General features: G+C 35.4%; 1 protein-coding gene across 12 annotated transcripts in view; it reads right to left on the reverse strand.

Moving 5' to 3' along the window:
• The window catches only part of LOC119638072 (TLD domain-containing protein 2), a 239,532-nt gene that overhangs the window by 88,328 nt on the left and 138,995 nt on the right, over positions 1 to 12,209 (reverse strand). For all 12 annotated transcript variants that reach the window (XM_038034689.1, XM_038034688.1, XM_038034681.1 and 9 more), the window contains one exon: positions 542 to 645. In XM_038034689.1, the coding sequence (XP_037890617.1) occupies positions 542 to 645 (104 nt within the window). The remainder of the gene's footprint in view (positions 1 to 541; positions 646 to 12,209) is intronic.

Here is a 12,209-nt window from a genome sequence, read left to right on the forward strand (position 1 = left end):
ACCTGAATTTGGAAGTATCTGAGAGCAATTAAATGAGCGAGCCTGAATCGAACTGAATTTGGAAATATCTCAGAATAATTAAATATAAAGTAATGTATTGCCAACGTACTTTGGATACTTTATTATTATCCATTATCTTTGCATTCAACATAACTTTAGAAAATTTAACATATAAAAATGTTTAATTTTCTTCAAAACGTTGAAAACGTAAACGCGCCTTACATTCATAAACGCATTGGAAGAGTTACCTATATTTGTGAAATAATAGCGCGATGCCATCAAATTGCTTCTCTTATATGCAATATTGAATTTCATAACTTTTATAGAATATTTAATAAGAGCATTTTTTGTATTTGAATTTATTCATGAAGAGCGAAAAAATTGTCATCTCCTCTTTAGCGCACACTATTGGGTATTTTCTTATCAAAATAATTTTACGTTTACATCCTAAAGATATGCTATAATAATTTTTTTTAATATTTTGTTTTTTTTTTCTTGTTTTTCTTTATTTATTTTTTTGTTATTACGTTTGTGCACTTACTTGATAATCTGTCAACACTTTCAAAACGTCCTTCCACTTTAGAACGTAACGAATCCAGATCGAACGGTGACGCAAGGCCATGATCAACGCTACGCGATTTACTCCTACAATCAAATGAAACAGTAGTTTTAATAATAATAATCAAACAAGAAAAAGAAACAAAGTTCAGCTTTTTCTTCTTTTTTTTTTTTTTTTTTTTTTAGAGGGGAAATAACCAAAATGAAAAATAATTTTAAATTTAATTATTTCGTTAATTCGCTAGAGAGTGTCAAAAACACAATTTGTAACCTTTGAATGTATTTTGCCCGTGTACACTTATGTATGCACTTATATGTACATGTTTGTAGATGAAAATAGAAAAAACAATTAATTTTTGCAAACGATACTTAAATGAAGCAGAAAATTGTCAACAAACAAACGAACAACGTATTATGAAATTTCATGATTGAGTTTGATTTGAACGATTGATACAGTTATAAAAAAAATAAATTGACACACAAACTTACATTACATATATAAGCTTCGTCTACATAGAGGCTTAACTAGTTAATAAATATTTATTTACTAAAATCAATGTAAACAACAATTTCGGGTTTTTTTAGGAAACTTTTCATATTACAAAAACAAAAAAAAGACTGATAAAATGAAGATGTCCTTTAAATTATTTTTTCATAACTATTTTATCCATTACCTAGCGACGAAGGTACATTAATTTTGTTGTTCCGTTCGTAACGTTTGAGTACGCGTTTCAAAATATTTATGATTCATCTATGTCCGTCTGCCCGCCAGTGACCTTTCTAAATTGCAGACCAGCATTCTATGTGAGACTGAATAAAACTTATAGTTTGTTATGTTTACAAGAAAACTTGTATTCAACTTAGGGAATAGCATTTATATTCAATCAGCACCGTGTTGGAGTAAATATTTTTATGCAAGCTGATCAACTTTTTCAAACCACACTTAAATTGAACTGAAATTGAGCATTTATATGCTAAGTTTAATTTACTAAACCAACTTTTTATCTCCATTAGGGCGGAGACGGAGTGACACACTAATTCACAATATATACTAAATAATCATTTTGTCAAATACTAAAACGGTTGTATCCTAAAATAAGCGATATATCCATATATTTATAGTAAACATATGTTTACATATTATAAGTGTGAATAAGTGTTTGATATGTTTTTAATAAAGTTCAAGTTGTATGGTTCCAAATATTACATAAGTGCTTTAATAAATAAATTTAAAACAAATAAGAAAATTATATTCAGTAGCGACCGAATCTTTTACATACACACAGCACTGTTCTGCAAAAACACTTAAAAAAGAAAAAGAAGGAAATTTTCATAGTTTATAGTATTGGGTGACCGGGGCTCGTTTTTTCCATTTTCAGTATAAAGTGAGTATTTTTATGGCGTATGTTGTTATATTTTATGAATAACAAGCGAAAAACACGAAAAGCAAAGATGATTGCAGTGTTCGTTGCATAGCCGTGCGATTGTTTGTAGGCACGTCTTTGGACCGATTTTGGCCATTTTCAAAGTCTCTCGCAGATTTGAAATCTTCATAGCTTCATTTTTGCGAACGGGAGTATAATTACCGCACCAGATACAACAAAGTTTGCAGACGGACAATTGGGCTTGCTTAGGAGCATTTTGAACTTGAAACTGACGAACAGTTTATATACTTTGTGGTTCCTAAAGCTTGCTTCTCCGCGTTAAAATTAAATTTTGATGCACTATAATATTGGGAAGGCATGATAAATTTTCCCCATTTATATACAGGTGCTACAGCATCGCCCATAATATACATAGTTTCAAATTTTTGTAGATTTATCTGTTATGGTTTAAAAGCAGTGAACAATAAAAGGAATTTTTTATTCTTTTTGAAAAACATGAATTTTTTCAGCTTACGTGGCACTGCAGGCGTGTCTGTTTAGCCAACTTACGTGGAAGAATTTCCAATGCGTCTGCCACATTTGAAGCCCATAGCCTCATTTTTGCAGCCACGAGAATGTTTACAAAAAGCATCACCCATGGGGACAGACGGACATGCTTAAATGGATTCAAAATTTGATGGCTACACTTTGTGAGGCCTCCTTCTGGGCGTTGCAAACATTTTGAGAAAATGAATACACTCTCTCATCCTCGGCCATGGGTATAAAAAAATGTTAGATGCTACTTTGTTCAATGTATTGTCCAAAGCGAACCATTACTTCTTCCACCTTTTTTGTAGAATATGAATTACACGTGAATCGAAAAGGTTGTACTTTGAGTCTCCCTAAAAGAAGAATGAATATTTGGATATAGCCATAAGAACGGAAGCATCGTTCGAAGAGACAATAAGTCATCTATTGAAACTCGTGCTAATCGGAGGGAGTAATGTCTATTGATAAGAGTGAAGAAGATAAAACATTTCCGGTTTGTATTGTGCAAATTGTGAGTTTGCACAGTCACGACATTATGACTCTTGGTATGTCGCGCCGCTGTCTCGGCCCAAATGCACTAATTATTATTGATAATTTCCTCTAATGATGGGTGATTGGAACAAGCAATAATACATCATATGCCTAGCTGATCCATCCAAAATGTGGCCACTATGGACATTCAACTTTATCGTCAAAGTTCGCCTACTTTGCATTATGGTTGGTTAGGCCTTGGATATCGCAACTCATACCCTGGTCATCACTCGTGATAATTTATCGTTCGAATTAAGCAGGAAAAGGAAGGTCTAGTTTTAAATGTTTTGCAACCTATAGTATCACTAAAGCTCTTCATTAGAAAAAGAGCGCAATCATTTATCCATCTCTTTCTCTTTGTTCCTACACATACATCTTCCTGACCATAATCGCGCTTACATGTATATGGAATTTGTTCTGAACTGTTGATCATCTAAAAAAAACTAGAATAAGTCAAGATTGATTCTTTACGAGTTGTGTCTAAGCTTGGCACACGATGACGTCCGTTTTCGCATCTGATGTATGGCCACAAATATCAGAATCTATATGCCAAGGTTTGCCTTTCTATTTCCAGATTTGGTGGGCGTGATCTTTCCAACAACGAACCTTCATCCAGTTGTGTAAGGCTACGAAAGGTTTCCCCATTGTTCGCAAATATTTATAAGCTCCAGCTGTCGCATTAGATTTTTCCAGTCAAACCCAGCCTAAGGATTCTATGGTTTACTCAATAGACAACAAGCTATAAAAAAGAGTTAGCCTCCAGTATTACGGTTTAAACGGAGTTTATTCAAATGGCCAGTCGCCTCGTGTAACAAAATGACGATCCGAAAGAACTGAAGAAAGCAAAAGAGATTGGGAGATAATGGCCGCAATCTAGTGGATGTGTGCCCAATTGCTAAGTGTTACGGCTTCACCGGCTGAACATTCGCTGTAGCTACAATCAAAGCAAACTCTACCCCACTTGAGATTTGTGTTCGCGAATATTATTTTTGATAGTCGCGATACTGTCCTATATATTTTTGAAAGTAACAAAATATTGGCAACACTGAAAAGTTCTTTTAGCATCAAATTATTTATGTCATATGCGTGATTTTATGACACAAGCCTTTCCAGGAAAACATTACCTTCGAGATTTTCACAATAATTGCTGTTAGCAATTTATGTTTAATTCCCCAACAGCCGATCCCATTTCGGTTAAATATGAAATGATAACTGGGGATGCCCAGTGAGCAGTACAAATTTCTATTATTTAGGGGGCTTATCGGTACTGGTATGAATTTAGACAATCAGAATTAGACAATCAGTACGCGTTTTGCTCGCAGGAGCACTTAATTATTTGTGGTATCTACGGAACTCATCCAAGTGCTATTTCCGGCCCTCAGGCAGGAGATTCTTTGCAAACAGGAACCCTACAAGAAGCAATGAAACAATTGTCTCTTGGGTATACGACACATATGATTCACAACGCAGTTCTGACTTATAAATCTGCGGGGTTTACTTTGCCAGGCTTAAAGTTATTCTTGGATTCCGATTATCCTTCTTTTTTTTAATATGACCAATCACTCGCGGCATTACTAATACGATGATCGTCAGAAAGAAGAGAGGAAGGAAAACGAATAGGGTGATGGGATGACTGCAGCCTAGTGGGACTATGATCGATCCACAAAATATGTGCCCCAATCATAAAATTTCACGAGAAATGACGCTTACTATCCCTGAAAAGAAGGGCTTCATTTGGGCAGCCAACGACTTTTCTGACGCAGTACTACTTGTGGAAAAGTTCTTTGTCCGATTCAAGCTGGCCAGAGACGGCCGCTGCATTTCAAGAAGTCTTTAACCAGGCTCGACGGGAAACTTTGAAATCAGAGAAAATCTCAACAATAGCAACAACTCCTTTTTCGCTCACAAAATCGACAATTTGAAATTTCGCTACAAGCACTCCGACGAATAAGAACAAATATATCACAGATGGATCTAGTTCGTTATCTGGGATTCCTAATATTGTGCGTTCAACAGCAGCCGGCTCCCCTAAATTCACTACAGCTCCATTTTCATCGCTTACCAATTTTACATTCGGCAAATCGTTACTAGCAAACATTGGTGTCTCGATAAGTTGCGCTTCTTGTACCACCAGTACCAGTACCAGTACCGCGACGTTGTGAAACTGCATCTCTAGTGTCAGTGGCACAATTTCATCGTTGATCTCCGCTTCTCATGTCACGAACGTCAATACATCCATGGGACACGATTCCTGGTTCCAAGATCATCACAGCAACGTCACCGTTTGCTAGTATTTTCAACAACTTAAATAAATCGACAACGCACTCTTTAGTATTGCTACTAGGATCACAACATCCGTGGCTGCGGTTATGGTCAGCAAAGAAAATGCAACCAGCAACTCAAATAAATCGGCTGCTTCCGATGCTGAAGATGATTACGTGTGCAATGCAGAGTTTCAGCCTATTATACAGCTACCTGAGGTAGTCCAGGTGAACACAGGCTTAGAAAATGAAATTGTCTTGGCTTGGGAAATATCAAATTGTTGCAAGACCAAGACGATGTTAATAAGTTGCGTCTTTTAATGCGGCGTGAACAAGTGCACAAGATATGTTGCAACCAACGTGTTTACAAGGATACCGCTTTCGTATACATGAAAATTTCAGATACTGCCTTGTCATGGGCTCGTTAAGATTTCTCGGACAAGGAATTAGTGGTGGACATGCTGACGGTTCACTTTAAGACACCAGAGGCACGTAAGCAATTGCTTAAAGCTTTGAATGAAGCTCAAGATAGAATGCGTGCGGAGGGCAAAAAGGCCAACTTTCAATCTTCTAAAGCCTCTTCGGAGGCAGCGGCGAAGAACACTGAGATGGGATCAAAGGGAGATGAGAAAAAGCAAGGATTCGGTGATATTTTCAAACTGAAAGCTGGATCCTGGACTTGTCAAGCCTGTTTCATTTTAAATGAGGCCGACAAAATGTATTGCGTGGCATGTGATTCACCAAAAGACAATACAGTATCTCCGAAGTCAACCGTTTCCAATATTGCGGCACCGATTAGCAAAACTTTCAATTTTGGATTTCCAGCAGCTGGTGCGGCAAGCACGACATTAACACTGCCTTCGAGCGCTTAAATATCACTGAAGAGAAGAGATCTGTTTGAATCAGCAATACAGGACTGTATTGCTAGCTGACCATGTGATCCAGAAAAGTTCATCTATATTGACGGTAGATACTGGAACCAATCTTTCACAGGAAAATCCAAAAAATTGTTCTATTATAAAAGCTGGTAACATGTTTGGTGATCTCCCAGTAGTGAGATATATTGGCGATGTCGCAAACTTAACCTCCACGACTGTTCATAAGAAACAGTCTACATTTATTTTCATATTCGACAATACAACTAAATCGGCTTTTGGTTCGGCTATTAATTACTCAAAAGATAGACACAAATATTCTACTTTTGGCCAATTATTCTCGGTTACGTGTTTCCCATCTAAAAACATCACTACTGCACGCAGATACGTAACCTCCAAAGCTGCTGATAGAAAGGACCAAGTTTTGGCCAAAAACCTCTAATATTCGATAACAATCCTTCAGTGCTCGGCGAGACAACTATTGACGAAGCGCAATATCCATTTACGGAAACAACATTAATAGTTTACCCGAGGGTTCTATTTTTGGTGTAAATTTTCCCCAGAAATTTGTGTAAATTTTTCTTAGACGCTTGAGGAAGAAGACTTCTTTTAAGAGGGTAGCGATGGCATAGTTGCGTTGAATTTGAAAGATAATTTAACCCTCTTCTCCAAATATATAAAGACGGCATTCGCAACACAAGAAGTGGACTTTACTTATTGTAACCACGATTTGGTAGTCGCCGTTCATATCTGAGTTATCATCCTTTTTTTCACATAGACTTTAAATGTCGTGGGAAATATATTGACGTAATGACACTTTGTTCTCAACCGTGCTTACTATTTTTGAACTTGGAAACAATCTATAGTATGCTTATCTCCTCTTCAAATGCTGATAGACCCGAACAATACTGTGATAATATAGAAAACAAAATCCTCATGAAGGCCTCTTCCTTGGCGTTCGCTGGCTTGCGTTACCTGGAGTTCAGTACCAGCTCTTCACCGCATTATTAGTAAATACCTCGAAAAAATTCAATAGAAGAATCGCCATTAAAGCAGGCTTTGAAGAAACACGATGATATATTGCAGAATGGTGATGATGGCGAACTGCCGAAAATATTTGCAAAAGGATGATAGGAAACAGTTTACTCAGCCATATGAATAGTAAAAAGCAAGGGGAAAAAAAAAAGTAATAATCAAGCCATTTGCCACATTCTAATCAATTTTCGGAAAAAACTGGCAACTCTGGAAAAGTGTCGTGTATATTTTAGAAAATTAGTTTTTAAATCTACTTTAACGTTCCAGGCTAATATTTTAGGCACAGAAATCAACCAATATGACTGAATAAAAACCGCGTCCAACTGATACGACTTCCCAAATAACTTCTTGCTGTTCCTTTAAGTTGAAATGACCACTTCAAGGACATCATTTTGAGTTGATTAAATGCCGGAATAAAGTTCGCTCAAAATAAATAAAGATTTCACTTTAATTACCCTATGAAAAATATGCGAAAGACTGGGTCAAGCGATGACACATCGGGTATAAGAAATGCGACGTGCTTTGACGGCGACAAAGTAAATTCCATATATATATTTTTTTTTCCACAATTATGTGTTTCAAATCCAAATGAATGGGATTGAAAATGTGTCAAATGTCTAAGTAACGATAATTGTTTGCAATTATTTTCTCTGTTTTCTTCTCTTCTGTTTTCTTCATAACGCACTTTAATGCAACGTAAATAGACGTTATGACCGCACAAGATTTATAAAATATGAAAAAGTGAAGGCCGGCCGTCAGTTTTTGTAAAAGAAGCAATTGTCGGTATTACTGTTTCTGATAGTCAGTCACATGCTCATGTTTTTTTTTTCTTTTTTTCCTTTTCAATTGATTGACAAAATTAATTTCCGTAAATATGTTTACGTAGGGTGGATGTGCATGCATTTGTATGTTTGCGTGCACGCACTATTAACCGTTGTTGAATGACATGAATGTTTGATTATTTTTATTTATTTTTTTTCGCTTTTTACTCCCACTTGCCCACGTTTCCGCCGCTATGCTTTCTTCGCTGCCGCTTATATTAATACATAGCAAATCAGAAAAATTGATTTCAATTCCGTTGCAATCGCTGTTGAATTTAATTAAATGCATCATTTTTAATAATTTATGCACGGAAATGTTAAATGCTAAAAAAAAGTATATAAATCATCAACGAATGTATTTTGTCGTCAGTAGTAGGTGTCAGTGTATTTATGATTTAATTCTCTTCATACATTAGCTGTTGAATAGCAATTTATTCCATGGAAAGTTGTCAATAAATTGAATTAAATATGGATTTTGTAGGCTGTTCATTGTATATGTAAAGTGTGCTTTCGAAACTTTGCTTGCTATGTATACTCCATTTAATTAGGGATCTTATATGTACCACCACCTCGAGAATATGTTAATGAATATATGTCTTAGACTTGGAAGGGTTTTTTTTCTCAATATTTTTTTTTTTTACATATCAGACTTACTTGGTATTTTGCCAACCAAAGCTTCCAGGAGACTTTTGAATAGATTTGTTTCTCAACATTGAGGTTATGTCTGTTCACGGCAATCTTCAACAGTCGCTCGAGCTCGATGGTGGGTCCTACATATAAGTCTTCCTTGGTGTCATGCGGATATATATATTTTCCGGACTATCTTGTCAACCAAAGCTTCCACAAGACTCTTCAAAGTTTTTTTTCTCAATATTGAGGTTATGTCCATTCAGGATCATCTTCAACAATCGCTCGAGTTCACGGCCTTACATAAAAGATTTCAACGTTGAGATTATGTCCATTCAGGGTGATTTTCAACTATCATTCGAACTTGGTAGTGGCCTTACATACAAGATTTCCTTGGTATCATTTGCATAATTATATGCTTTAGACTATATTAGCAACCATGTCTTCCATGAAAGGCTTTTTTTTCTTGAAACTGATTAAATTGTTGTGTAAGTGAACGACCAGAATATTTAGCAGACAAAAGCGGAGAACACTCATCAGACAGAAGGCATCAACATCCTTCAGACAGATTCAGATTATTTACGGTCCCAATTTTTCGATAAAGCTCTTGAAGTTGTTTATTATTAGGTTTTACAACGCATCTCCGTCGAAATTGATGATTAACCGCGATTTTTTCAACATATAGAAGGGCTAATCGCTTAAAGTGGAGAACGTCTTTAATAGCAACACCATTTGACGTGGTTTAAAGTGCTTCACCTCACCGAATAGATTTTATAAAGCTGTTGAGAAGCAGTTTACTGGACAACGTTAAGGTCTAAAGATTAAAGTTTTGGGTTCAATCTTCACGCTTTTCAACTGTCGCTCAAAATTCCTGAATAGACTTGAAATTTTAAACTGCCTTTAATATGAACAACTTTTAGTTGGGTTCAAGCTACTTTCTCTCGGCGAACAGCTTTTATAAAGCTTTTAAGAAGCAGCTCATTAATCAATATCAAGTTTTAAGTCCGGTCTTTCAACTGTTGCTGGGAATTCTTTAATAGGCTTTATAAATTCAACATGTAAAGTGGTTAAGCGCTTAAAACGGACAACATATTTAATATTAATGGCAGTCAGACAACTTTATCTTGCTGCGTTTTTACACGATTAAGTTTTAGATCCGGTCTACATGATTTTCAACTGTCGCTTGAAATTCGTAAACATGCTTGATTAACTTAGCATATAGAGGGGTTAACCGCGTAAAGCGAAAAACATGTTCAACTTTACTTTTGAAGTCCCGCCTCCGCGATTTTCAAATGTCGCCCGAAATCGGTGAGCAGGTTTGTTAAGATTAAAAGTGGTCTCCGTCATTATTATATTGGTAAGAATCAAATTTGTGTAAGTTTCCCCTTTGCCAAATTTCCATCATAATCTCGAATCAGTTAACTAACTAACATTGAGGTTATGTTTGAGATTCTTGTATTTTCATGAGGCATACTAGTCAATCTAAGTCGACGTGATGCGCAATTTATGCGAATAGCATAGAGACCAGATGGTAGAGGGCCGATATCTACAAATATATATAGCCGATATATATATATATATATATATATATAAATTTACAACATGAATAGGCATCAGAAGCAGCTGCACGCATAAAATCTATATTTCTGGTGGCAACTGTGTGGTTAAATAACTGACAATTCCGATTTTTATAGTAAATTTAATTCAAAAGACAACGAGCTGCCCCTAAAAAAGGCACGTCCGGTTTTTAAAAATGAATTTATTCATTTCTGGTTTATAGCTTTTTTGTCTTTAACTGCTCGACTAACAGAGGGGTTATCAAAACAAATAAGAAAGTTCTAGAGACCTTACTTCACATCTCATCAAGTCATCGATTAATATATGGGGACTATAACTGTGGTCATACCATCCAACCCATCTCTAAAAGATGCTTCAGGTAAAAATATTTGAATCAAGTGATGAGTTCATTGAAAGGAGCACAGACTTTGCTTTTCTTTGAATAATCGTTTAAGAAGTGTTAAGGATAAAGTGCAATAAATATAAGCTTGTAGAGTTGAAATCAGTACGAAAATACAAGAAGCTTGCTCATTTTTCTTTTTTGCACGGCACCGTTAATCAGAGGAATTGGCAAATAAATTGAAATAATAGCCGTTTTCTTCATGGCATCAAAGAAAGAAGTCACAAAACATATTTACTCAGTGTACTTTGTGGGACCTAACAACCTTGTCGAACTCTGTGGTACAGGGTATATCAAATATATGCGGATCTATGTCATATCCAGAAAGCCTTACAATAGATCAACCTTTTTTTCATACCGGTCTAATGTCTGTCGATGTATTTTTATGTTCAAGTAACAGGTCGCAATTTTTGAGATATTTTGTTGTAATTTCGTGCACTAATGTATTTTGACCCAGGGGAAAAAGCCAAAATTGATTAGAAAAATTTAGTTCGGCTGAAGCAATTTTTTTTTCGTATAAAGGGGTGCTTTTCAATGTTTCATGGTGAGAATTGTTCCATTTCTGCAAATTGACAGAAAAATCAACTTTACCGAATTTGGACCATGTAGGTCTATTATTTAGAGGCTGCTGCATATAAAGATTCTCATGAAATGTAAACCCAAAAAGGTTTAATTGTTGATGTCTGACGATGAAAATTTGTTCATGATAGTAATTTGACATGAAAATTAAATGAGCCAAATTTGAACAGCGTTGGTCTACTTCTTAGAGCCCGATCCTTGTGAGAATTCTTATAACGAGTAAGCCCTTCAGTAAAAGATTTAATTTTTTTTAATGAAAGTGGGTCTGTAGAGGCAACTTAATGAAGCAAATTAACATTAGGCAATTCGGGTTAAATAGGCCTATTTCTTAGACCCCAAAATGTGTAGGGATTATCATGTAAAGCATGTATTTCCTTTTATGAAGAGAAAATCGGTCTTGTTTCTAATTTTTTATGTCGAAGACTGGAAAGTAAATTAAGTTTGCTAAATTTGCCATGTCACAGCTGGTAAAATACGAGGTCTATTCATATACGAAATGACGAAATTCGGTCATAGGATGAGCTTGCCGCCCGAACATCTACCGGAACTATATAAATTATTCCGTGTAAGAACTGGAGTAAAATATGATGGAGTACGACCCGTTGATTTTTGGATTTTTGTTTATTAGAAAAACACAGGGAATGTTAAATTTCTCTGTTACGAATAAAACGTACACCAGTTTGTTTATTAGAAAAGCACAGCTGATTCCAACTTTCTTTAATTTTCTAGCATGTGCTTATATGGTATCGAATTGGCATGAGACGTTTTTGTCTACCTTCTTGTGTTCGGGAGCATTAATTGTTTTCAAATACTCTAACCAAAGATTTACGTTTTGAAAGCTTAAAGGAATCGCACTCTTGATAAACATAATTATCTGCTTCTTTTACACTGCTATTTAATTGTTTTAATAATTCTTCTTTAGGCATTTTAAAATTACATATAGCAACTAATAAATTTTCAACATCGCATCAACAATTTTTTATTTGCTCTAAAAGCATGTGAAGCACCATTAGATTATAGTTTTTTTCATATATAGATATTTAAAAAAAATT

Source organism: Glossina fuscipes, unplaced genomic scaffold (assembly GCF_014805625.2).
Source record: "Glossina fuscipes isolate IAEA_lab_2018 unplaced genomic scaffold, Yale_Gfus_2 73, whole genome shotgun sequence".
Taxonomy (NCBI): Eukaryota; Metazoa; Arthropoda; class Insecta; order Diptera; family Glossinidae; genus Glossina; species Glossina fuscipes.